Source organism: Musa acuminata, chromosome BXJ2-5 (assembly GCF_036884655.1).
Source record: "Musa acuminata AAA Group cultivar baxijiao chromosome BXJ2-5, Cavendish_Baxijiao_AAA, whole genome shotgun sequence".
Taxonomy (NCBI): domain Eukaryota; kingdom Viridiplantae; phylum Streptophyta; class Magnoliopsida; order Zingiberales; family Musaceae; genus Musa; species Musa acuminata.
Window position 1 is genome coordinate 38,370,556 of NC_088342.1, and position 27,916 is coordinate 38,398,471.

Sequence of the window (27,916 nt, forward strand, 5' to 3'; positions counted from 1 at the left end):
TTAGACCCAATATTTTTTAATTAAAAAAATAGACCTAATTTCTGAGTTCAACTTTCAGCCCATATATTTTAATTAAATGCATCAAATATGCCAATAAATTAAGATTTAGCCAAATCGGATCGTGTGTATATATATATAATGCAAAACAAAACCTGGTGCCTTAGAAATTTATGGCCCACGGGAGAGAGGGAACCACACGAAACAGACGAAGACCACGAACCAGCCAAGAAGAAGAATCCTTCCCTCCTCCTCCTCCTGCTTTACGCCATCCGAGAGAATCGAAGCCGAAACCCTAACGTCTATTTTTATTCTTCCTCTCCTATTGCTACCACTACTCCAATGGCGGAAGCGAGGAGAGGAACCGAGGCGCCAGCGGCGCAAAGATGAAGTGCATGCACCACCCGTACGAGGACGGCCCGGGCGTCTGCGCCTCCTGCCTCCGCGATCGCCTCCTCGCCCTAGTCGCTCCCCGAACGGAGTACTCGCTCGGCCATCCCTCCACGCCGCAGCCACGGCCTCTTCCCCTCCCCCTACCCCCCTCGGCCTGTCGCAGGGAACCTGACGCCTCCGCTCCCAACCACAATCTCTCCTTCGGTGCTCCTGAGGTTGGGCCTTCCTCCTCCGCTAGCCGGCGGTCCGGCTCCGGCAAGCTTTGTATCCTGTCCATCCTCTTCGGCCACCACCCAAAATCCGAGGAACCGAAGCGAGATACGAAGCGCCCCAAGTCCCCGATATCAAGTCAGTGGGTCCCAACGCTCACCCACGGCCGCCGGAAGAAGAAGATATCACGGCTGTTCCGGGGGCGGTAGTGGCTGGACGGCCGAGAATGTACTGCCGCGGGGGGAACCAGGAGCTGTCGCCCAAACCCATGGTTTCCGTGACGTAAAGCTGGAACAGGACGGAGTCACCAGGTGGGATGTGGTGGCGCTCGACGCCCTACTTCCGGCGGGAGACACCGCGAAGCACCACCACCGCCACCGGCGCAGACTTGGCCGGGTTCGCCATGTGCCTCAACCCGCTGGTGCGGCCGAGCCCCGGCCGGCGACAGATCCTGGATTTTCGGAGATATTCAGAGGGCGCTTTGCCAGCGCGACCACCAGCCGGCAGTGAAGTGGCGTTGTGCCCTGACCGCTCGCGTAACCTGGCGGACGTGCGTGGATTTCGTCAACGCTTTGGCCCTATTATTGCGCGTTATTCACCGTCGTGCCATCTCTAATCTTGGCAAAGAAAAAACAAACATAACAACTTTCTGTTATTATTAAGTCTAATAGACCTCGTCGCTCTTTTGTTAAAGTCGGTGTATATGATTGTAATATTTTATTTCTCAATGGATTACAGTGCTAATTGTTTCATTTGTTGTAGTAATTACAGTATTAATTTTGCAAAAAAAAAATGACAGTATTAATTGTGCCTCTGCTTGCGTTCAATATATATATATATATGGAAATGTATAGTGGATTTCCTTTACCCTGTACATTAACGATGCTCCTAATAATTGACAGTTGTTTTGGTGTCTGAGATCAAAAGCTATTGTGATAATAAAGATGGAGTAAAAGATTTTTCGTCCCAAAAATGTTTGATTCGACCTAAGCAAGACAACATTTTTCTGTGTATTGATTAGAAATTAGAGTACGAGTCCACCTTGATAAATTTTCAGAAATACTTTTTTAACGAGATAAACAAAAAAATGGATGAGAAACTAATATTGCTATTTTGTTTGGTATAAAATTTTATCAAATAAATCAAAGAAAGGAGATGAGGCATTCATTCTATAAAGGAAAAGAGCAAGAAAAATCAAGATTTAGAGTAACAGTGCATTCTGGAAACCAAGATCAAAAGAAGCTTTCATAAGCCACAAAAGAAGGGCCTCGCACCAAACACAACGAAGTTAGAACGAGAAATCACAGAGAAAAGCGAAGCAGCAACAAGGACCACCCCGGAAATGGCGCGCTTGCTTGAAGATAGAGAGAGGTGGGAGGATGAAAGAAATACCTGATTAAGGATGATGGAGGAATGACGAACACAAAGCATGAACCCCAAGTAGTAGCATCCGCCTTTTTCTCCCTCGTTTCCCACTCCACCTACGTCGAGGCTTATCGATGGGATCTTCGATCTTGGTTTACCCCTCGTCCCGGCATTGGTCGTCGTCGACCGTGGTCGACCGAGGGGAACAGAGGGCCCGGGTTTGGCGGTTATCTTGGGAGTAGAGAGGTGCTTGCTTTGGTAGTTTTTTTGGCGGATCGGTATTTTTATTGTAGTAAAAGAACATAGGAAACTGATGTGCCGTCTAGACCGATCCAACTTGATTTATCTGCCAATAGACATTTCTCCTCATGTAATCCCCAGTGAGTTATCCAAAATGGCGCCCCTATTTTAACTAACATTTAAAAATATCTCTCATCAATTTCAATATTTTTTTTAAAAATCTGTTATCATGTTTTGATCATCACAGTAAAAGTATTATGAATGATATAAATGAATTTATTGTTGAATCTCGTATTTTGATGATGAAACTACTTGATATATGTTTATGATTTAATCTGCGTTTTGAGTGACGCAGGATGCCTCGATCAGGATGAGACAATTAAAGCAGGAAAATCATGTTGTGCTGGAGGAACATGTCAGAAGATTGGACGTCGGGCCGATGGATCGGTCGATGTATCGACAGAAGGCTTCGAGCTGTGGACTCGGGCATCGGGCCAAGAAGAGCGGGTATTGTGCCAAGGATATCGGAGTTGCGGAGCCAACTGGCCGATTGGGCAATAGGCCGCAGGAAAGGACGATGCGCCGAAGAATCGGACGAAGCGTCGAAGGACCAATGACATGCCGGACAACTTGGTTAATTGCTTAGGATTAATTGTCTCGATCGAAGTTTTGTTTACATGTGCAGGATTAACTACGATGAAAGTAAGACATGCAGCAGGAGTTACGTCGGAGTCATGACAATGATCACGTTGGGAGTTCGAGAGCTCGACGGAAGTTCGGACAATCGTCGGAGGTTCTGCGGGAACAAATCCGAGAAGTCCAGAAGCTTGCCAAAGGAGCTCGTCGGAACTTGCCAAGTGGATCGTCGCAGTCCAGGAGTTTGCCGGAAGTCCGCAGGAGCATCACCGAGGGTTCATCGGATGATCAACGGAAGTTCGCCGGAAACTCGCCGGAAGAAACAAGTGACGCACCGAAGCAAGCTGCAGAATATGTCTTAGGAAATAATCGTAGTTAGCACTTTGATTAAGTTAGAAATGGGAGGTGATCCCATTAGCTTAATCCTGGGGCAATTGGGCCCCTGAAGAACTCAAATTGGGTCGAATGGTTCAACCCATTCGGACCCAGGTTGCTGTGGGAGGTGCAACCGCCCAGGCAGGGAGGTAGCACCGCCCAGGCTATGTCTCCCAGCGAGATTGGGAGGTGCAACCTCCTCTGTCAGGAGGTAGCACCGCCAGAGCTCAAGTTTCGAGCTCTGCCAGGCGGTGCAACCTCTCCAGTCAGGCGGTGCAACCGCCTGAGCTCGGTCTTCGAGCTCTGGCAGAGCGGTGCAACCGCCCCTGACAGAGAGGTGCAACCGCCTGGGCTCAGTCCTCGAGCTCTGCCAGGCGGTGCAACCTCTCCAGTCAGGAGGTGCAACCGCCTGATCCCGGAATTCCGGGATTTGATCGTTTTGAGCTCCAAATTTGAACTGGGTTGGGGTCTATAAATACCCCACCCATTCAGCACTGAAAAGATACAGACCTACACCGAATTCTTGATCTTTTCTGTGATTCTAAGAGCTCAAATTTGTGTAAAGTCCAAAAGTTCTCCTCTTTCTATTCTTCAAGTCTTGAGTTGTAAAGAGAGGAGAGAGGTTCTGTAAGGGTTGTCTCCTGAGCCCGTCAAAAGGAGTGAAACTGTAAAAGGGCAGTTGGCCTTCGCCTATTGAAGGAAGGCCTCTAGTTGACGTCGGTGACCTCGTCGGTGGAGGAAGCCAAAAGTGGAGTAGGTCAAGACTGACCGAACCACTCTAAATCTCTGGTTTGCTTTTATTTTGAGCACTTTATCATTACTGCAAACCTCCTACATAGCTACTGCTCTCTGCGCTTTTACGAACAAGTTTCTAAGTTCTGATCTTTCCGAATCTGCATTCAGACGTAAATCGGTGTTTTCGTACGATCTTTACATTGCAGTTTACATTTACGTTTTGATTCTACTTATAATTGCAAACTATCTTCTGCGCTTTTATGAACGAGTGTCTAAGTTCAGATCTTTCCAAATCTGAGCTTAGACGTAAACTGCGCTTAGACGCAAACTGTGTTTAGACGCAAACTGCGCTTAGATGCAATCTGCGCTTAGACGCAAACTGCGCTTAGATGCAAACTGCGCTTAGACACAATCTGCATTTAGACGCAAACTGCATTTAGACGCAAACTGCGTAAACTGTGCTCAGACGCAAACTGTGTTTAGACGTAAACTGCACTTAATCATAAGTAATCTTAGAATCGGCTTTTGCATCAAAATAGTTTTTATCGAACGAACGCAGCTTTCGTTTTTAATCGCTGAAAGATTTCCGCTGCACTAATTCACCCCCCCCCCCCTCTTAGTTGCTCTCGATCCTAACATTTATGACTTCAGTTAAAGTAATTTTAAATCTTAAAATTTAATATCTTAATGGTCTATAAGTAATAACTATCAAAGAAATACAATATGATATTAGTTTTAATATTTTTTAATATTTTATATTATTTTCAGCATCTTATTAAAAATTCTATAACAGTTATCGGCGAACGTGAGTCAAATGAAATCAAAATATACTAGAAAACATTTGATATATTATACTAGGATTGAAATAGTTATTTATAATAGTTTAATATCACCCAAATAGAAACCAAAAATTAGTTTGTTATGGTATTTCGACCACCACAGTAGAAATGTTATAAATTTTATTTAAAAATATTATAAACGATCCAAATAAACTTCTATAAGCTAAAAATATAATATTATAATAGATAACTAAAGAAGACAATATGATGTCACTTATAGTGTTCTTTAGTAGTTTTATAATATTCTTAACATGTCAATAAAAATACTATAAATGTTATTAAAAAATATTAGAGATAAGCCAAATGAAGACATTATAATGGCTTAAAACTGATGAAGAAACTGGAGCATATTTTGGGAAAAAAATAAAAAAATATATTATTATTTACAACTCCCTCTGTACTATTTATAATCATATTTAAAAAAATATTTAATATTTTCTAAATTATCCTTTTATAAATAAATTTATACCCTCTTTTCCTCATTTTTTTCTATTTCTTTCTCATCATCTTCTCCTCCGAGTCGATATCAAAAAGGAGCATGGTGCTATAAGTAATAAATAAATAAAATCAGTAATATCATGATTGTAAATAATAAAATAATATTTTATTTTTTTATTTATAAATAGTAAAAAAGATTGTCAATTGTAAAAAAAGCATGAATAGTAAGTTTCAAATGAAAAGGGGAGCTTTTTAAATGAAATCACCATATATATATATATATACATTCTAATTGTTACACCGACGGGCTGTGATCTTGCAGTCACTTCACGGTCAACTAACGGACATTAAAATTTTAACAGTCAACTAACCAAGATGTGCATTAAACCGGTGAGCCGGTGAAATGTGGTGGTCATTAATGCCGCTATTAGAGTCACGAGGAGCCCTCATGCGTGCCTTACAAAACGTAGTTGCATATTGCATTGAGTGCTGGGCGTATCTGTATATGTACGTACGTGTCAACCTCATGCGTGCCTTACAAAACGTAGTTGCATATTGCATTGAGTGCTGGGCGTATCTGTATATGTACGTACGTGTCAACCTCATGCGTGCCTTACAAAACGTAGTTGCATATTGCATTGAGTGCTGGGCGTATCTGTATATGTACGTACGTGTCAACCTCATGCGTGCCTTACAAAACGTAGTTGCATATTGCATTGAGTGCTGGGCGTATCTGTATATGTACGTACGTGTCAACCTCATGCGTGCCTTACAAAACGTAGTCGCATATTGCATTGAGTGCTGGGCGTATCTGTATACGTACGTACATGTCAACATGAGAGCGTTCAGAGACGAAGGGACGGACGCACAAATTACATACTTTCATTCGCATGGGTGTCTTGTTAGATCCGGTTAATGCGAGTGAGTGGATCACGATTAAGTAACACAAGCTGCCTCATCATCGTCTGTGCTCTCACTAGCTTGTGAGCTTAATTGTCTTATTTTGTGATACGTGGTTGTTATTCATCATCAATGCATTTGTTTCTGGCAAAGCATTGTCACCCAAATCAGTAGTTCTTATTCCTCGTAGAGCAGGACAAAGAGAAGAAAAGGTGAACAAACTTGAAAGCTAACGCAGATGGAGGGTGATGGCCTGAGCAAGCAACGTGAGGTTGACGTAGTCATCAGCCGCATCACCCAGCTCCACCACTCCTACACAAGCTGAGGCCGCATCCAGGGCCACGAAGAGCACGGCTCCAGCGCTGGCATAGAACTTGGAGGCTATGGAATCCGCCGACCACCGCAAGGACGGGATCACGTTTGAGAAGATCAGCAGAGCAGCTTGGGCTCGTCTCCTGTCGTAGGAATTGCTCGCATTCTTCAGCAGCTCCTTGATATGTGACCTGATGACCGTGGCCTTGGCGATCGTCAGCTCCGCCGCGATGACGCCCAGGCCCTTGGCGTCAGCCTTGCTGCTCCTGAGGTCGGACTTGAGAGTTCTGATGCAGTATCCTTTGTCGACGTAGCTGTCCTGCACATATTCGCACACGTCTTCGATGGGAGAAGAGGAGATAGCTCGGATGAAGGGTAGCAGAAGAAGAAGAAGAAGAAGCAGAGAGAGGAACACGGAGGGCCTCATCTTGTTTTGCTGCCCTGGCCTCGGCGTGGTTTGCTTGAGTGAAGGTTATTTAATACGGGAAGAACACAGGTCACACAGTTCATTCAATATGGCAATTGTAATAATTTTCGTGGTGAATTTTCTACAATTATTTGACAGAAATAATCTTATAGTCGACACGTAGATTGCTTTTTTCCCGCTGTTCAGCACGACATGTGAAGGATTTTAAAGCCCGAAACCTTTTTTCTTCGCAATAACTCTCGGTGTCTCCATTGCAACCACCCCCGCTGCTTCCTCACTGCAAAGCTTTAATGCCCATCCATGGACTCGGTGCAATAAGAGGAACCACGGGTTGGTCGTGAACATTTAAGGAGGCTGTCCATAAATTATACGAAGGTAATTGTGGATAGTAAATCGATTTATGATTCGGTTGGGTGTAAATGTATAGATGAATGACTTCTTCATCCCTCACTGCACTCTCCCAACATTTACGACATTGTCGATCAAGATTTACTCTCCAATATCAATTTTATTCAAGACGTAGGCCAACAACATGTTTTCTCATAATAATCTCCATGCAAGTCGTTGTTAAGGTCAGAAATCGGCGTCCACTTTGCCTTGGACATTCTGTGAACACAGCAAACAAGAACACGATGATCTTATTCGAGATCGCGGTTTGGATGACAAGCACAAACATGCAAACATGGGGGAAGGTAGCTTATGCCAATGCCTCTGCGAATCGCCTAGCCATGAGCATGAGATTGAAGACGCTGTCATTCTCCGTAGCCAGCACATGGCCCAGCAGCCCCTCGCAGCTCCCCGGGGCGAAAACAGGCGCCTCCATCATGGCCTTGGCGACACCGAAGTGCTTGGACGCCAAGAACTCCGCCGCCAGCTGCAGCGGCGGCAGTGCGTTGCGGTACAGTATCAAGCACGCCTCCAGCTTGTTCTTGGTGTAGGGGTTGGAGGCGTTGGCGTGCAGGGTCTCCAGCTTGGAAGTGGTGGCGTTGGCGTGGGCGATGGATAGGTCGATGGCGATGGCGCCGAGGCCTCGGAGATCTGCCGAACGGCTTCGAGGGTCGGCTTTTAGGGATTTCATGCAGAAGTGGTAGTCGATCGTCAGGTTGCAGGCTTTCTCCATCGTCTCGGTTGCAGAGGAGAGGCTTGAGAGGGCGAGGAACAGAATGAGAAGGAGACCGCAGGACACATCGTAGGGCCTCATTCTTCGCCACGGATCTCGTTTCAACTCGAGGGTTCGGACGAAATGATACGTTCATCGGTGAGCTGAATCCTTCGGCACGCAATATAAAGCTCGGGTTCTGTCGTCGTAGATGGTCCGTTGACAACGTGAGCTGCACGTGATACGAGCTCTGAGTCCTGAATTGGGCCGAGCTGAATCCGAGACCACTACCTAAGTTGAGTTGGTCGCCACCAAAACTGGCGGCGTACACGAATGACTGATGTCACGGTAGGGGCTTCGACTGCGGTCTGGGGATCAAAAAGTCCTCCTGGGGCCACAATAGATTTGCAGATATATATTGATGGGACGGACACCTTCAGGCTAAGTGATCATTAAGGTCTTCTTGATTCATCATGATCTATGAAGAGCGCCATCCATGGAAGCTGTTGATCGACATGAAATCTAAAGAATTCCTGACAAGAAATATATGCAAGTTGAAGGCTTGCAGGCAATAGGAGTTGGTGGTGCACATTGAAACACTACGGTACAGGCGTTGGTGGTGCCCTTCACGGATCATCACTGACTCGACTGATTCCATTTATTTCTCTTTCAAATCATCGTCATCATCATCATCATCATCATCATCATCCCAATACAACAGCACAAAACAAAGTTACAAGAATTCGAAGTCCCTCCTCCAATGCCAAACGTGAAACGCAGAACGATGAACACATGATCCTATCTCTCGGGAACCAGCGGCCGTTGTGGCCCACTGATGCCACTACAAGAAGCTTCTCTATGTGTTCCGGCTTGTGGGCCCTCCGGGTTTGATCGTCCAGAGGGAGACACGTCGGGGCCCGCGAGGACGTTTTCGTAGTTGTAGGGGAATGCTGTGGGTGGGTGCTTTAGTCGTGGAGGCGCCCGAAAGGGTGCTTTGACGAGGAGGAGGGAATGAAGTGACCTTTATGCCCCTATCAGCCACCTGTAGAAGACGTAGTAGCCACCCTCCTCCGCCTCCCGCCGCGCGCTCCCTTCCAAATCTGACGAGTATCTCGCGACCCCGCCTCCGTCACCGCCGTCGTACCGGTGGCTCCACTGCCCAGAGAAACGGAACGAGGAGAAGGAGGTCGAGGCCGAGGACGCGAGCCGGTCCACGTACGCCCGCAGCCATCCCCTCCCTCCTACCCCCGTCGCCTCCGCCGCCGCTGGAGCCGGCCCCGCTACGATAGCGGAGGAGGCAGGCTCGGCCGCCGCTTCCCGTTTCTCCTCCTTCTCCGCCCGTCTTCGGATCCGCGCCACTATTGCCTCCACCTCCTCGTCCACCACGTACTCGAACGACGACCCTATGGAGTACGTCCTCAGGTGCTGCGGAGGGTTCACGGCTGGCTCCGCTTCCGTTGGGGTCCGCCGGCTCACGCTGCCCATCTCGACGCGGAAGCTGCCGGACCGGGAGGGGTTCCCGTAAGAGGCGATGGTAAGAAGCGACGCCGGTGGCGGGGGTGGGAGAGGCGGGGCGGGGAGGGCGATGGAGGAACGGCAGAGAGGGCAAGAAGGGGTGGAGCGGAGCCATGGGTCGACGCACCGGGAGTGAAAGGCGTGGCGGCAGGCCGGGAGGAGACGGAGCTCGTCGTGTGGGCGGAAGGGGTAGAGGCAGACGGCGCAGTCCGGCGAAGACTTGGGGAGGACGGCTAGCGAGGAGGCCAGAGAGAACAGCGGGAGGGAGTCAATGAGCGCCTCCTTGTCTTGGTCGGAGAGGCCGAAGTCGGAGGCCACGGCAGCGGCAGCAGCGGACGATGACGGGGAAGAGAAATCAGAGTGGCGGAGCTGGAAGAGCGGCGGCAGCGGCGGCGCAGCAGCGACGGAGGACGAGCGACGGCGCGAGGATAGGAAACGGAGGAGGAGGTGGATGGAGGCGGACGCGACGAAGACGAAGGCGACGATGGCGGAGATGATGAAGAGGCTGGGACTGAGGGATATAGCGGCGGAGTTGGTGGCGCCGCCAGAGGCCTCCGCTGTGGGAGGCAAGTTCTTAAGGGGTCGCAGCGAAGGCGGAGCTGCCATCTTGGTGAAGGCGAAGGAGATGTAGGCTGTGTGGCCGTGCATATATAGTGGAGTCCGGCTTTGCACTCGACTTTCCTTCTCTCTGCTCTCTGTACACATGTATTTACACATTTTAAAGTTTAAAGTATTTCTAATCTCCTCGTAAAAATGTAGAATAATATATATATAATATAAAATGGAATCACAAATCGAAGAAGAAGGAAAAATACGTGCATGCATTGTTTGACCGATATAACACCAAATCACATTGGATTCGGTTAAGTAGCAGTGAAGCATCATACTTTGAATCTTCGAAGGAGTACAAAGCGTGATATAAATTGCCGGGGAACAGTGAACACTGCCTCCAGATGAAGCCACCGCAGTACATTATTCCCATCAGTTCTCTTCCCGGCCGAGGTAATCTTCTGGTACCGACTCTCCATGGGTGTGCCGTGTGCTTGTGAATGTTCCGCCGTTGATTAGTGTTGTTGATTGACGAGTAAGACCATCAAACAGAGGCCAACTTTAGTTCTGAAGAGCCCTAAGCAATCGATTGGCTGCCCCACCTGTGGGTTTACGCTTTAGATCACACACAAGGTGGGGAGAGGAGCAGCGGATGAATGATACATGTCGAGTCCGTACCGTGTCTTTGTCGGTGACCAAAACAAAGCGCAGCACTGCATCATCAACAACACTACTACTACTGGGGAGTCTTTCTAAAAAGTGGCGAAGAATGCTGGGTTGATTGCAGATGATTCAACTATGCCCATCTGTTCTTCCGCTCATCTTCTGCTAGCTGTGCCTCCTGAGAAGGCTTTGATCTCTGTAGCAGTCAGGTTTAAGTTCTCACAGGGAGGATAAGAACAGCCGTCGTGCAGCAAAGTCTCCGCCCCACAAAAAAAGAAATGATGCAACTAAAGCGAGGGTTGATTTGGTCAAGGGAATCATGGTTTGATTTAGCCTTTATTACCGAGAGGAAAGCAAAAGCTTCTCCTCCTCGAAAGCAAGTGAACGTATTGTCCATTGGCAGACCGACTATTCCTTCCTTGTTTAGTGTTAGCTGATCCTCCCTCCAACCGAGGAAAGAGAAGGATCAAAACATCTGCAAGAAATTAACCTCGGTTGCACTACTACTGGCCTGCGGTGTCTGTGATGGGAAGGAAGAGGCCAATGGCTTCACTGTGGCAATTTCCAACAAAGCAAATAGTTCTCCTCAGCTTTTCAGTGGTTTTGCCCTTCCTTTTTCTATCTGCTCGACCACTGCAAGTTTCAGAGATCCCTTGGAGTTTCTACACAGCTTGTTTCACATCTTCTTGTCCCACAAGATTATGATCCTTACTCAACTGCACTTCAAAGCTCTTTAGTCATCGCAAAGACGAGCAGTCTAGATAAGCGTTTGGCGCTGTGATGGCAGTTGTCTGTATCTTCCTGATCTTTTATTCGATTGGACATTGTTCGAGTCAATTACATGTGCCATTGAATTATCTCAATGGGCTTTGAAACTTATGATTGATAAAATGATAAATAATAAGGACTACAGTGATGACAATTATTGTTCACTTGTGTTCAAACACTTGAGGACAAATATGTGTCATGTCATCTCCGAGTCAAATGAGAATGAATACTGTGAAATGGTTAATCAATTAGATTAATATGGCATTTTGATATATATATATATATATATATATAGAGAGAGAGAGAGAGAGAGAGAGAGAGAGAGAGAGAGAGAGAGAGTTTCATCTAAAACTCCATCATTTTTGTTTTGAGATTGTGATAAGTATGATAGCTAAATAGTGAGTATTGTAGCAATATGGGGGGTCATGTTGAGACTCATATTTTAGTGAATTTGATGTGTGCTCTACTTTAAGACTCCTATCATAGGAAATCTCATAGATCACATAAAAGCATAAACAATTGGTGTATACACCAACAGTATGTGTCATCATTGTCACTTGATTTATAGACCCCCCAACCCCACTATCTAAATACTATGCTACCTCAAACCTTTGTTCTATTTGGAATGGTCCCTTATGCATATATCAACACCTAAACTATGGAAATATAATGTCAGAAGCTAAGATGAATCTCATCATTAACCAATGAACCTTTTGCAAGGAAAAATATATATATACATATGCATATTACAACATTTACTTATTTGTTGTTGTTAGTGTGGATTTGACTCCTTAAGTTGTTCTTATTCTTCATCTATTCTGCACCACAATGTTTAGTGAGGTCTGCGGGGCTTCACAAGCCCTCGTTGCTCTCAATAAAAATTGCCATGATGATGTGGTTGCAAGTGGCTATCTTGCTTTGGATTTCTTTCTCTGCATTAATTGTGCTCCAGTGGTAGGTCTCATCATTAAGGAACAACAAAATTGCACATAATAAGATATTATAGCTTTCCCAAATAATTGCTTCTGTCTCTACTTTTTATAGTTGCAGAAGAGTCAAAAGTCCAAGTCTACTTACTAGAATAATGTTAAATACTTGTTTTCTGGTTTATGTAGAGGCCAGACTTTGGTGGATTATATATTGCTCATTTATAGGTGAGAGACATGAAGCAAGGTATCACAGATAGATCTTTGAGAGTGTATGTGATAAGCATTCCTGTAGATGCTGCTATTCCTCATCAATTTGGTGCTAAATTTGTACGTATATACTTTTCTTGGACCAGAATGATTCACAAATCTAATTACAAATGGCAGACTTAAGTCAACAGGCTGCATTATTAGTCTGCCTCCCATCACCTGATTGAATGGATCATTTTCTACATCATTTACTAAATCGAGTGAAGAGAGAAAGAGAGAAAAGAAACAATGTCGTTTTGAGTAATATTCTCGAGTGGAATAATAGGCTAGTATGGCATAAAAGTAGTGTGCGATCATGTGAATCATACAACTTCAAGAACTTGAGAGATGGTTCTATCAATTCCTCCATCTCAGTTTAAGTGCCGTGCATGTCAGAAACCATATGATGATACCATCTGCACTGCACTAAGTGGAGACCAACACGAGCAGCAGCCACTGCCAAAAGCTTGGGAACGCAGCAGCAGCAGCAGCAGCCGACCCCATCGAGAGGTGTCGACACGGCGTTCCCGTCGGGGATTCCTCGGGTTCCAATCCCCAACAGGATAGGGAACAAAGAATTAACTGGACGCTGTGGTGACCCGACACAGTTACCATGCATTCGTCACAGTATAAGAAGAATACCGTCGCTTGCTACAAGACATTGCGATGGCAGGTCGCGCCGATGCTGTTGTTGGAACGTGTGGTCTTCACATCGTCTTCTCTCTCACACACACACAAGTTTGGTTGGGACTCGAAGTATATCTCTTAGTTTGAATTTTTCTTTTATTTTTTTATTATAATTCTTTTTGATATGTTTGGTGATAGATCTTAAATAGTCAAGATTTATAATTTTATTTTTTATTTTCATGATATCAGTACAACTCTTGAAATCTCTGCCCAGTCTTCCATATATGATATCAATTCAACTCTTTAAAATATCTGCTATCTCACTTTTCTTTTTCTTTATAATCTCTCTCTGTTCGCAAAAGCCTATCATTGGTCGCCTTCGAGTATGGATCAGCAAAAGACTGCAAAAGTTCTCCCCCTCTCTTGATTTCCATTTTTTCTTGCTCTTGAGACAATTCTTTTTTTTTTTCTTCCTTCATTTTGTTTTTTCTTTAGCTTTCATTTTACATTATGTTGCATATTTAACCTTTACAGTTTACAGTTCTATTATTCAACCAAGTATATTGAAGAGTAGAGCGTGAAATCTAAAGATAAGATTCGAACCCAAAAACTTACTGATAAGGTATTTTGGGCCCCAACCACGTCACCACCAATGCACACCACTCCCTCACTAAGTAAGCACAAGTACTCCTACGCGCCAGACATGATCCGTACCAAGACACTCTTCGGCACATCTCGTTCCGGAAAACTGGGGATGGCGTCGTGTACTTCCCGCCCCGGAAAGGCGTTGTTCCATGCATTCCAAGATAGCAACTGTACAAAGGTACAGTCTTGTCCCTCGAGTACCGACCGTCGCCCGACCGTCGTGCGAAACCCGCGATGATCGACCCTCATACAATAGTATAAAAACCCTTGATCCACATTTGGCCAAGGAAAAAAAAAAAAGAGAAAGAGGAGAACTGACTCATTCACCAAGAGGCCACTGTCGAGAACCCCCGATGCAAGCCTTTTGTGTAGGAGCGCGACCACCATTGGAAGTACGACCGTCTCGACCGAGAGACACCAACCAGCATCCCGACCCACGAGTGTGATCGGTCTCGACAACCCGTTTGACTGAGCGAACTCCCGACATCGGCCCGTAGACTAGGCCGTGCTGACTCACCAACCACGACACATATGTTCACCAACACTTGCAATGAATTATTAATTTTGTTATCCATTTAACTAATCGATACCTTAAAATAAGATAACAGTACTATATGTGAAAATCTAAAACTTAATGCAGTGACGATCTACAACCATAAGACTGTTCCCTTCGAGTCTCGAAATCAATAACATAAAATTGTGCATTGACCATCCTAACCGAAAATCTAAAAATTAACCTACCTAATTTACAAGCATAAGATCTGAATCAAACATAACCTACAGGTCAGATTCCTCAACTTTCTGTGTTGTATACGTCGAGCCTAAGTCATAGTTACAACTTGATATTTAACGTAAGACAAACACCCTAGTGTGAGATCATAACTACTTCCAGGCTTTCATACCTCATCTGGAGTGACCTTTAATAGCTAATCTCGTTCTCTCTAACAGGATGTCTGCTTCTCTTCAGGTGTCTCTTTGATGCTTTTTAAGTCAAGTTGTGCCACGGCGCTTTCATCATCAGCTATTGCAGTTTTGGTAGCTTTCTTTCGCTTGCACTGTCGTAAGAATACTGTACATTCAACAAACAGTTAAAACTTGATAGTAAAACTTCCTTGTACAAATGATAGCAAAAAAACCATTCTTTTTTCTAATAAAAAATTATATCCTGTTTAATTCAGATAGATAAAATTAGCTGTCATAATTGATTCTTCGCTATTAGGACCAATATGCATAAGAATTGTAGAACAAAAATATCATATGAAATAGAGACGTTAGGAATTATCAAGCAAGTTATGTAAGAACACTCTCCAAAGATGAAGTTCACCAAACAAGTTAAAAGACTCGGAGTGACACGTTTAAAGGTAGCTATATATTTAACTGCTTATTGAATATCTTTATAAACCAAATGCTACAGTAAGATCTTTCACTTTTTTTCCACTTTCCTTTTTTGGTGAAAAACCATACCCTATGAAACATTCGTATTCCCCTTGAGCAGGCTTTAAAATAAGGAAGTGAAATCCCAATTAGTTCCATGTCACTAAAAATTCAAATACTGTTAGCATTTCTCTTCTCAAATGCTCGCAAGCACTTTTTTCTTTATAATAATAAACAAAAATAGCTCAAATTGATAGAAACCATATTGCATCATCAACAAAACTTTCTCAAAAGTATTAGAAAATGTGAGACAAACTTATTTTTTATACCTTTTTCAGCAACAGAGACATCAATATCATGTGGCTGAGGAATCAAAGAACAAGTTGACACAGACCCACATTCAAGTTGTCATGTATATAGCAACTCAGAAATGCATCAACCGTACCACTTAAAGACCAGATTTGTTGACTCAAATAGTAAACCACCGCATCGCCTTGGCATGAAGGAATACCCAATTAGCACGGCAAAACATTGTTCCCTCTTAAAAAGTTTGAAATGAAATAGATATTCCAATTGATCCACTACTGCAATTAATTATGACATAGCAGCATGTATCAAAGTCACTTCACTTTGTGCAAATTGTAGATGTGATGCGGAGAAAAGGCCTGTAGTCCGACAGATATACTTAAATATGATTGAAGATCCACAACATAGAAATAGCCAAGTGTCCCAAACAAGAAAAATATATCCAGACTTCTTTTACCTTTAACAACCAGCACCTTGTTATCGTCTCCCTATCATGCCTAAGCACAAAGGGCTTCTGCAGTTATTCTTTGAACTATCGGTCAATGCCAGACCATTTCCTAAAGGCTCGGACATATTCAAGCCTCCTGTTCTGAGCATCTGTTCTGCAATCTGATGCTTTCAGACTACAGTAAAGATTTTCGTGGTACTTCAGAAACTCCCTTCTGTACTTCCATTTATCCACATACATATTATGCTTCAACATATAATTGATGATTTCCATTGCTCTCTCAAAGTACCCACCTCTTAGAAAATTCCAGAGCAAACAGTCAAACAAATCTCTGTCTGCAGCTAGCATTCCGTATTCCATCTGCCTCCTCATTTCTCCCCACAATATCGTAATGTCACGATACATTCCCAAAGAAGAATAACCATCAACTAAATAGCTGAAGGTCAAAACCGTTGGTTGGACATTCCTTCGTCTCATTTGCTTTAACGTCTTTAAAGCATCTTCTATCATTTTGGCCTTGCAAAAGAATAAAATTGAAGAATTAAACTCATAAACCAATTGATTTCCAAGGTTATATTCCCTGTCTTCCAGTTCTAGAAACCGAAGCAGATCAGATTTCTTCACTAAATTTGATGTTCTTTTCTCTAAATGATTGGCACGTATATTTTCTACAACACAAGTGGATTCACCATGCTCATCACATACACTAACTATAAAACCAACCTTTTTCATTTGATTTACTAGGACTTTGGATTCCTCCCACATTTTCTCCTTGAGATATGCATTCAAAAGTGATGCATAAGGATTGGCTCCGACAGGAATTTTAGCTAATTCCAAATCATCTAAAATGTCATGGGCAGTATCCAACCATCCTAACATAATGCAAGCATGCAGGACATCTGAACACAAATCCACTTCTACTATATCTGCCTCTTTCTGTACATTAATTAAGAAGTTAGACAGCTTATCTACGTTCCTTTCTTTCACATAGCCATTTATAAGCTTTGCAATAGCTTTGCTGCTGGGAAGAAATTTACCATCCACAAAGAGAATGAGTCCTGATTGACCTTTTGCAGCAACCAGGAAATCATTCTTCAAGTTCAGTGAATCAATTATGATTCTACTACCCGTCCGAAGATTGCTTGATCCAACTTGAAGGAAGCATTGGGTTTGAGACCCATTAGAATTCACACGTGGCAGCACACGGGAGGAGTGAAGAGACCGTGTACGTCGAAAAAGATCCAACATAAGCTCTGCAGCAGCATCCACATCATTATATTTGAAATGCAAGCACAAAAGACTGTCATAGAACTGCCAATATTGTCTACTTAATGCTGGGGAAGAGATACTATCGATATGCTCTCTCAAGTTGTTCAAGTCACCACGCTCCCCCGTCATCTTGTAGATCTTTGCAATAATTACAATGGAATTTGCATCGGCGATAACCCCTACTTGTGGCATCAACTCTATAATCTGTCGTGCTTTTATCAGAGAACCAAATCTTAGGCATGAATCCAGGACAAGGTTAAAAATGGTAGTATTTGGCTTCATGAGGTTGATCTTCTTAGCCTTTCTTGTGCCTGAGCTACAGAAATTATTCAAATAATATTCACAGATGTCAATCAAGATATCCGACGCGAGACAGGACCCAATTCGTGTCTTCACGAGGTGTAAGAACAACGCGCTTAATATATCTTGTGATGGAATTTTGCCTCGCTCCAACACTATCCGGAGGACGGTGGAGGCAGGAACTGGCATTCGGGTTCTGGCAAGAGCGAGGGACAGTCTGGAGAAGGATTCACACCGAACAAGGTCAGGCTTTTCCTTCGAAATCTTAATGGCCAAATCGTAAGCTTTTCGAAGCCAATGAGCGCTCGATGAATAGGAAAGCGAAGCGATCAATTTGCTCACCAGTCGCTGCTCGGGGAAACCATGCAACATTTTGAAGTTGCCGAATGCTTCCCACGCTTCCTCAAGGGAATCATCCGGCAGAGTCGACTCGAACTTCCTCAGCAGGGTCTCGTAGGAGGAGCCTTCCCAAAGGGATCTTGGTTGAACTCTACTCGAAGTATACCGTCGAAACGGATCGCAGCACATTGCAGCACCAATTTCGAAGGGTAATCCGGCACGATCGACCTGAAATCGAGATAGGTGTGATTAGGAGAACGGAATCATCGGACAAGTTTCCCGTCTTTTTTCCTATTCATAACAAATTCAACAAGAATTGGTATCTAGGGTTGATCTTACGCTCGCATCAACTGTGGACGAAAGGAGGATGCGCGAGAGCCTTCGGTGGAAGGGAGAAAGCCGCACGAGGGAACGATTCATTTGATGCCGATGAAGCTGGTGGTTCGCATCAGAGACGGAGGAGAAGAGGCGTAGAGGGAGGGAGGCCTACCGGCGGTGTGGCGCTATCGACAAGCCGAACGAGAACAATAAGATTAGGGAGGAAAGAGGGCACACGTCTTAGAACCCAGACAGGCTTCAGGCTTTCGCACTCAACACAAAATTAATGGACCGGCCCGTGTTGTGAGACATGGGCCGATTGAACCGGCTGTGGGTCACGAATGTTAGCCCCCCCTCCCATACGCACACGCGTCGTCAAGCGATCGGCCCGATTGAGATCGGATCTCTATTCCAAGGCGATGCGGTGGATTACTACAAATGTGGTCTTTAAATAGTAGGGTCGATGCATTTCCGAGTTACCATATACATGGCATCTTGAATGTGGGTTTTTATGTCGGCATGTTCTTTGATTCCTCGGCGACATGATATTGATGTCTCTGTTGCTGAGAGAGGTATCAAAAATAAGTTTACGTCTCACCTTTTCTAATATTATGAGAAAGTTTTGTTGGTGATGCAATATATGGTTTCTATCGATTTGAGCTTGTTTTGTTTATTATTATAAAGAAAAAAGTGCTTGCGAGCATTTGAGAAGAGTAATGCTAATAGTGTTTGAATTTTTAGTGACATGGAGAGTGTTCTTACGTTACTTGCTTGATAAGTTTTAGTGACAAGGAGAACTTTTTGTCCTAGAATTCTTATGCATATTGGTCCTAATAGCGAAGAACCAATTATGACACCTAATTTTCTCCATGAATTAAACAGGATATGAATTTTTATCACACTACTTTTATGCCATACCAGCCTATTGCACTCGAGAATATTACTCAAAACGACATTGTTTCTTCTCTCTCTCTCTCTCTCTCTCTCTTCACTCGATTGTGTAATTAATTAATGTGGCTTATGGATCTACAGGAATGATTATCACATACACTATCAAAGATCTATCTATGATACCTTGCTTCATGTCTCTCACCTATAAAAGAGCAATATATAATTCCACCAAAGTCTGGCCTCTATATAAAAAAACAAAAACAAGTATTTAACATTATTCTAGTAAGTAGAATCGGACTTTTGACTCTTCTGCAACTATAAAAAGTAGAGACAAAAGCAATTATTTGGGAAAGCTATAATATATTATTATGTGCAATTTTGTTGTTCCTTAATGATGAGACCTACACAGGAGCACAATTAATACAGAGAAAGAAAATCCAAAGCAAGATTGCCACTTGCAACCATATCATCATGGCAATTTTTGTGGAGAGCAACAAGGGCCTGTGAAGCCCCGCAGACCTCACTAAACATGGTGGTGCAGAATAGATGAAGAATAAGAACAACTTAAGGAGTCAAATCCACACTAACAACAACAAATAAGTAAATGCTGTAATATGCATATGTATATATATTTTTTCCTTGCAAAAGGTTCGATGTGTGTGCTGTGTGTATGGGCTGCTGGTTGTTGATGATATTCATCTTAGCTGCTGACACTATATTTCCCTAGTTTAGGTCTTGATATATGCATAAGGGACCATTCCAAATTGAACAAAGGTTTGAGGTAGCATAGTATTTAGATAGTGGGGTTGGGGTCTATATAAATCAAGTGACAATGATGACACAGACTATTGGTGTATACACCAATTGTTTATGCTTTTCTTTGATCTATGAGATTTACTATGATGGGAGTCTTAAAGTAGAGTACACATCAAATTTACTAAAATATGAGGATTAACATGACCCCCATATTATCACGAATCGTGCACTCATAATAATTCTGTTCAACGAACTATTCGTCACACTCATCTATATGTATAACTGTTTAGCAGTATGTTTTGGCTTGGTTTTAAGTTCATTTGCTTGTAAAAATGTAAGTTCGAATAAGTTATAATGCTATAGTGTGATCGCTCACCAAACCGAGCAAAATAGCTCCAAAACAGCTCCGTTTTCACGTGCTACGGGCTGTTTTCTGTAGCCCGCTGTTGTATACGAAACGTCAGCCATCTTAGTACCCTAGAACCACCCATGTGGCACCATGGGGGATGGGGCTTCGGTATAGTGTCGGGCGTTGAATAATTTTTAGCAAGTTCGCACATTACCTTGACGGAAACTTGTTGTCATGCTTGACACTCAGTAAGCAACTATTTGTGGACTTGTAGTTGTTCGTTCAATCATCTAAAGTCTTTGTTTTCCTCCTCTCCCTCTTTTCTCTTGTGCACATAAGGTGCTCGCTGAATTACTTGTCAAGCTTCCCCTTTTCACGAGATGTCGGGACTTATCCGTCGCTCATTCTTCAAACTAATCAACTTTCTTTTTTATAGGTCCTTCGGGACCTACAAGAGGTTGCAAGTGGGCTGATCTTAGCGGACGTAAATCACAAGGGCGAAGCATGCCTTAGGCAATGCAAACTAAGTTCACGTCTTTGCCACAAGGGTGCCTTGCGATTTAGGCAATGCAAACTAAGTTTGCATCTTTGCCGCAAGGGTGCATCACGACTTAGGCAATTCTAACTAAGTTCATGAAATTATGGTATCAAAGCGGGCAAACACTTCGAGCGAACAATGAAGGAACTTTGTAACTTCGCCATGGCAAAGCATCATGGCGAATCAAGCAAGATGGGGCAAGTCAGACCCTTGCCCCAAGCAACCGCAGGTAGGCTGCAAGTGCACACTCGCTCTCATGCTGTTAGAGCCACTCAGGAGGAGCGCGATAGCAAACATGATGAGCGAGAAGTTGGCTACTCTCTACGAGCGGAGGAGGTACAATCTAGAGCGCCAACCGGGAAAAAGAGTCATAAGAAGAGACTCACAATGATGAAAACCCGCTTGGATGTTCTTGAAGTGAACTTGGAGGAACTCTACTATGGTCAACGAAGGCTTGTTGGGGTAGAAAGCTCACAAGAAGAAGTGGAGTCCAAGATCGACAAGGTTGAGGCCCTAGTCGACCGATTGTCAAATGACACCAAAGACTCCATGCAACACCTATAGGAAGTTGTGGCGAAACTCACCTCAAGGGTGACCATTCTCATAAGAGCACTAAATCCGGGAGGAAGCAACACCCACGTTACGCCACCACAAAACTTGAGGGCACCCGAGCCTCATAATTATGGAGGGGCCAGAGATGTCAAAGAGCTTGAGAATTTCTTGTTTGACATGGAACAATACTTTCGAGCTACGAGGCCTGATTCTGAAGAAACCAAAGTCTCTATAGCAACAATGTATCTGAACGGAGGTGCAAAACTTTGATGGCGAACCCATTGGGAGGAGATCCAACAAGGTCGGCGTCAAGTTGACATATGGGAGGACCTAAAGCGGGAGTTGAGAACTCAGTTCCTACCGGAGAATACAAAGTTCGTAGCAAGAAGGAAGTTGAGACAACTCTGCCAAAATACTTCCATCCGAGACTACGTGAAGTAATTTTCTATGCTAATGCTAGACATACAGGATATGTCCGAGAAGGACAAGCTGTTTAGCTTCCTCAATAGTTTGAAGCCATGGGCTCAACAAGAACTATATCAAAGGAATGTCGCCGATATGATCGGGGCAATTGCTGCCATAGGAAGTCTCACCGACTTTGTTTCCTTTGAAGACCGCGGAAAAATAAAATAATCTTTAAACAATCGCCTTCCAAAATATTCTCAAGGGAAGGAGCTCAGGGGTGAACAAAGGAAGAAGAGTTCCCACAAAGGGCCAAGCCCAAAAGGTAAGGCCCCAAAACCTAGCGAATGCTTCTTGTGCGGAGGGCCACACCTAGTGAGGGAGTGCCCACAAAAATAAGCACTCAATGCTTTAACAGTTTCCATCCACACCCCCCCCCCCCCGATCGGACAAGGGCAAGGCTGTCGCTCTTAGTTCGAGTAGTTCTAAATCCAGTAGTGATGATGAGGAGTCGCAAGGACCCTGGATGGGAGTAATGCATTTGTTGAACGCCATGCGGGGTCAAGTGGGGGACAATACAAAGACAAGGCAACAAAAAGCAGGAAATGGCGAGTTGATGTACGTAGACATTAAGCTCAATGGCCAAAAGACCCGTGCAATAGTGGACACGAGCGCTACCCACAATTTTATTGCCTATCGAGAAGCAAAGCGACTTGGGCTGATCTTAGAGAAAAGCCCAAGTCGAATGAAGGCGGTGAACTCGGAGGCCAAACAAATCTCCAAGTTGGCAAAGAGAGTTCCCATCAAGATCGGAACATGGAGCGAGAGTACAAACATGATGGTGGTGCCACTGGATGACTTCTAAGTGATTATTGGAATTGAATTTATGCACGCGGCGAAGTTGATGCTAATGTCATTCCTTAACTCCCTATGTGTGATGGGAGGTGACGACTCCTGTGTGGTTCCCATCTCTCAGAGAGGAGCCAGGGAACCCCAACATATATCGGCATTACAACTGAAGAAAGGGGTACGAAAAGGTAAATTAACATTTGTTACTACTATAAAACTAGAGCCACTCGACGAGAAGGTCATTCATGAACCTGCTGTGGTGGCGAACATCCTGAAAGAGTTCACTGATGTTATGCCACTCGAGTTGCCGAAGACTCTTCCGCCACGCATAGGTGTGGATCACAACATCGAGCTAAAGCTGGGAGTGAAGCCTCCAGCGAGACCACCCTACCGTATGCCCCCGCCAGAGTTGGTAGAACTCAGAAAGCAGTAAGATGAATTACTAAGTGGTGGTCTCATCTGCAGTTTTAAAGCACCATTCAGAGCTCTAGTTCTCTTTTAAAAGAAACAAGATGGGAGCCTCCGACTATGCGTCGATTACCAAGCCCTCAACAAAGTGACGGTAAAGAACAAGTATCCCATCCCACTCATCGCGGACTTGTTCGACCAGTTGGGCAAAGCCAAGTATTTCTTAAAACTCGACCTTTGGTCGGGGTATTGGCAGGTGCGCATTACTGAAGGCGACGAAGCGAAGACTACCTGCGTGACCAGGTATAAAGCGTTTGAGTTCTTGGTGATGCCTTTTGGCTTAACCAATGCTTCGGCCATGTTCTGCACTCTCATGAACCAGCTATTCAAGGAGTATTTGGATAAGTTCGTGGTCATCTACTTAGATGATATCATCATCTACAATCAAACGCTCGAGGAGCATGTCAAGCACTTTCGGACAATCTTCAAGGTTCTCAGGGAGAACACTTTGTTTATGAAAAGAGAGAAATGCTACTTTGCTCAAACGAAGATCTTATTCTTGGGGTATCGAATCGGTGATGGCTCCATTCGGATGGACAAATTGAAGGTACAAGCAGTCATGGAATGGCGAACTCCAAAGAAGGTGCCGGAGTTGAGATCCTTCCTTGGTTTCGTCAACTACTATTGATGCTTCATAGCGGGGTATTCGAAGTATGCAACTCCACTAACGGAGTTGCTGGAGGAGTAGCCTTGGAGGTGATATGATAAATGTGAAATTACATTGCAAGATCCAAAGGCTGCCATGTTGGAAGAACCAGTGCTCAAATTGCTAGACTATGGGGAGCCATTCGAAGTCCATACAAATGCTTCAAGCTTCGCTATTAGGGGAGTACTCATGTTGGAGGGTCATCCGATGGCCTATGAGAGCTGTAAACTCAATGAGACTAAGCAGCGGTATCCGGTGCACGAGAAGGAGTCGACAACGGTGATCCACTATCTACGAGTTTGGTGACACTACCTTCTTGGTTCGCGATTTGTACTAAGGACAGACAACATCGCTTTGAGCTATTTCCAAACTCAGAAGAAACTGTTCCCAAAGCAGGCACGATGGTAGGACTTCCTGGCTGAGTTTGATATGACAATGGAGTATAAGCGTGGAAAGGCAAATGTCGTGGCCGATGCATTGAGTCGGAAAGTGGAGCGTGTGAATGTCGTACAATTGGAGGGCAGAGGCTAAGCAAGTCAGTTGTACTCCAACTTCCTTTCTAGGATCAAGGATGGACTGTATAGTAATCCTCAAGCAGAAGCCCTAATACAACTCATTAAAGAAGGCAAGGCACGATGGTTTTGGGTCCAGGAGAGACTCATTTACACCAAAGAGAATAGGGTCTATATTCCTCGAGTGGACAATCTGAGATGTGAACTCTTAAGAGAGTGTCACGATTCCCTTTGGGCTAAACATCCAAGCATTTATAGAATCTTGGCTCTCATGGAGAGGGCCTTCTATTGGCCGAAGATGGGGACTGATGTGGAAGAATATGTTCGAACGTGCCTCACTTACCAACAAGACAAGATGGAGCAATGGAAGCCGGTAGGACTTTTGGAGCTGTTGCCCGTACTAGAAAGGTCGTGGGAGAGCATTTCCTTGGACTTCATATCAAGCTTGTGTTGAATCTCGGATTTTGATGATGAAACTAATTGATTGTGTTTAAATGTTTGACTACATTTTGAGTGATACAGGTCTACTCGATCAGGATTAGACAATTAACGCAGGAGGAATTGACGTTGCGTCGGAGGAGATCACGTCAGGATATTGGATGGCAGAAGGCTTCGGGCGTCGGGCATCGGGCCAAGGAGAGCGAAATTGCGCCAAGGATATCGGGGTTGCGGAGGTCAACCGCCGATTGGGCAACAAGCTGCAAGAGAGGACGATGCACCGAAGAATCGGATGAAGCGCCAACCAATGACGTGCCGGGCAACAGAATGTCAATTTGCGTTATAATAATTGTCTAGATCGGAGTAGAGTGTTTGCTTGTGTGTGCAGGATTAACTACGATAATCAGAAAACATAAAGCAAGGATACCGGAGTCGAGTTTGATAGACGTTTAAGAGACCGGAGAATCATCGGAGATGCTGCCGGAACCGTCCGAGAAGAAATCGGGAACGTGTTGGAAGTTCGCCGAAGAAATCGTCGGAGGCTCGCGGAGATCACCAAGAAGGCTCGGCTACTCGTTAAAGTCATCATAAAGATTGGGAGCTTGCAGGGAGTCCGTCGGAAGAGTTCGTCGGAAAAGCTCGCCGGAACAAGACTCGACGTTCGCGGTTAAAAAACTTGCTTAGGATGTTTTTTTTTTTATGTAGTTCACCTGTAATTAGGATTAGGATTAAGAGATAATCCTATATCCTGGTTAGGGGCCAACTGGGGCCAAAATCAGATTTGGTTTGGGCGAAAAATAAGCCAAACCAATGAATCGGAAAGTCAGGCGGTGGAACCGCCTGGCTGGGCGGTGGCACCGCCCAGCACCCGAGTGCTGGGCGGTGACACCTCCTTGGCTGGGCGGTGGCACCGCCCAGCACCCGAACGCTGGGCGGTGGCACCGCCTGGCTGGGCGGTGGAACCGCCAGCACCGGGAACCCTAAGAGAATTCAAATTTTGGAGCCCAAAATTTGAATCCTCTTGAGGCCTATAAATACCCCTCAAATCTCAGCTGAGGTTACAACTTTTGAGAAGCATTTTGATTGAGAGAAAAGTCTTAGAAAGTCTTAGCAAGCCTTGTTTTCAATTTGCTAGAGAGTTCTCCTCCTTCTTTCTTATTGAAAATTTGTAAGAGGTTGAGCTGCTTGTAAAAGGTTGTAAGAGGGGTGTTTACCCTTCCATTTTCAAGAGACTTGCTAGTGGAAGGTGGGAGCCTCATCGAAGAGGGGCCTCGCAAGTGGAGTAGGTCATTTGACCGAACCACTCTAAAAATCGGCGTAATCTCTGGTTTGCTTTTTAATATTGTCATTTACATTACTGCAAATCTTCTTACTGCATTAGTTCCTTATTACTCTTGCTGCAATACGCCTTCAAGTTAAATTTCTCAAGCTTCGTTCTTAACGTACGAAAGATTTTATTAAAATCGAAGTTTTAATCCGCTGCACTAATTCACCCCCCCCTCTTAGTGCCGCTCCGATCCTAACAAGTGGTATCAGAGCCACGGTTTTCTACTTTGGTTTAACACCCAAATAGAAATGGCTCTTTATGGCTTTCAAGAGGGTCACTCTCTCATTCGTCCTCCCTTTTTCAATGGGACGGACTACACTTGTTGGAAAACTCGAATGAGAGTTTTCTTACTTTCTTTGGATTTGAATTTATGGGACATAGTCGAAAATGGATTTGAAATGTCTTCTCTCCCAATGAACCATTGGAATGATTTGGAGAAGAAGATGTTTTCTTTAAATGCAAAGGCTATGAATGCCTTATATTGTGCACTTGACAAAAGTGAATTTAATCGCGTTTCGATGTGTGACTCGGCTTTTGATATTTGGAGAACTCTAGAGGTCACTCATGAAGGCACTAGCCGAGTGAAAGAGTCCAAAATCAATATTCTTGTGCATTCTTATGAACTTTTCCGGATGAAACCAAGTGAGTCCATCGGAGACATGTACACCCGGTTCACGGATGTCATCAATGGACTCAAAGCTCTTGGTAAAAGTTTTTCTAATTTTGAACTAGTCACTAAAATCTTAAGATCCCTTCCAAAAAGTTGGGATCCAAAAGTTACGGCCATTCAAGAGGCCAAGGACCTTAAAACATTCCCTCTCGAAGAACTTATTGGGTCTCTAATGACCTACGAAATGAACAATGTGGAAAAAAAGAAACTCGAGAACAACCTTCCAAATGATAGGAAGGATTTGGGACATAGAACACATGAATACCACTCGAGCATAAGCTCAAGTGATGGTGAACTTAAACTACAAATGAAACAAAAATTAAAAAGCAAAAAGAATGGAACTACTTGCTTTGAACGCAAGAAGAACAAAAGTTGGGATGAATTGAGCTCTTCCGAAGACGAGGAGAAAATCAAGAAAGGCGAGGTGGCAAACTATGCCTCACCCTCTTACAACAATGAGGTAATCAAAATCCCACTAATTTATTTTGATATTACATAATACTTTCTTGAGTTATTTTTAATTTTGTTTAGGATTAATTTTCTTGAAAATTGCATGTGTTATGTTAATGCAGTAAAATGTTAGATATAAATCTAATTCTTATACACCTAGTAAGATTAATCTTATATATGTGCTTGAGAAGCAAGAATTTGTACTTTGACGATTTCCATATTGATTTTCAATGTCGATGCATGACTTTTGAATGGAAGGTTTTATGATTTTTTTTATGAACCTTATCTTTGGTTTTCAAACATGATGTATAGTTTTGACATAAGAACAAAAATTTGAAGCATGCTAATATAAAGTCAATCATATAAAGTAAAACTAAAGAAATTTTAAATATCTATAAGAATCATTCAAAATTATGTTCAATAAAACCTTACTTGATGTTGTAATGAAACTATTGAAAGTTTTGATGCTATGATTTGATGATTTTATGCATGAGATTGTAAAGTTATACATGATGATTTTTTGGTCTTGATGGTTTTTATGACAAAATTCATTTTTCGATCCTAAATGTTGATGCACATTTTTATCTAGCATAAATGACATGAATTTAAATAACTAAAAAGAGAAAAGCATTGTTCTTGAAAATTATTTTTCTCTATCTTGTTGATTTATATGAATCCCTTGAAAATGATTTTGGTTTGATGATTTGAATTACAAATGAGTTATATCAAAATCATGATATTGATTTGACTTGAAGTAATGAGTTGAAATCATTTTTTTTGGAATTATGTGTTGCACTTTTTTATCT

The 27,916-nt window shown here is 43.7% G+C and overlaps 4 protein-coding genes across 6 annotated transcripts; all 4 read right to left on the minus strand.

The window, feature by feature from the left end:
• Positions 1-6,357: 6,357 nt before the first annotated feature.
• On the minus strand, positions 6,358-6,867 carry LOC103985984 (putative invertase inhibitor). The gene has a single exon (XM_009403838.2). The coding sequence runs from the start codon at positions 6,865-6,867 to the stop codon at positions 6,358-6,360; it is 510 nt and encodes a 169-aa protein (XP_009402113.2).
• A 697-nt stretch (positions 6,868-7,564) lies between these two features.
• On the minus strand, positions 7,565-8,068 carry LOC103985860 (pectinesterase inhibitor-like). The gene has a single exon (XM_009403720.3). The coding sequence runs from the start codon at positions 8,066-8,068 to the stop codon at positions 7,565-7,567; it is 504 nt and encodes a 167-aa protein (XP_009401995.2).
• A 444-nt stretch (positions 8,069-8,512) lies between these two features.
• Positions 8,513-10,187, minus strand: LOC135611785 (E3 ubiquitin-protein ligase ATL4-like). Its single transcript, XM_065107415.1, has one exon. The coding sequence runs from the start codon at positions 10,184-10,186 to the stop codon at positions 8,990-8,992; it is 1,197 nt and encodes a 398-aa protein (XP_064963487.1). The 5' UTR covers position 10,187; the 3' UTR covers positions 8,513-8,989.
• Positions 10,188-14,453: 4,266 nt separating this feature from the next.
• LOC103985858 (pentatricopeptide repeat-containing protein At4g17616) lies at positions 14,454-18,474 on the minus strand. 3 transcript variants are annotated; one of them, XM_065109298.1, is made up of 4 exons: positions 18,284-18,474; positions 16,046-18,172; positions 15,612-15,947; positions 14,454-14,977 (listed from the first exon to the last, which is right to left on the minus strand). In XM_065109298.1, the coding sequence occupies exons 1-2, from the start codon at positions 18,362-18,364 to the stop codon at positions 16,121-16,123; spliced, it is 2,133 nt and encodes a 710-aa protein (XP_064965370.1). In that variant the 5' UTR covers positions 18,365-18,474; the 3' UTR covers positions 14,454-14,977; positions 15,612-15,947; positions 16,046-16,120. The 3 variants fall into 3 exon arrangements, with proteins under 3 accessions (XP_064965370.1, XP_018681337.2, XP_009401993.2); XM_018825792.2 differs by lacking the exon at positions 15,612-15,947; XM_009403718.3 differs by having other exon boundaries at positions 15,612-18,172.
• Positions 18,475-27,916: the final 9,442 nt, after the last annotated feature.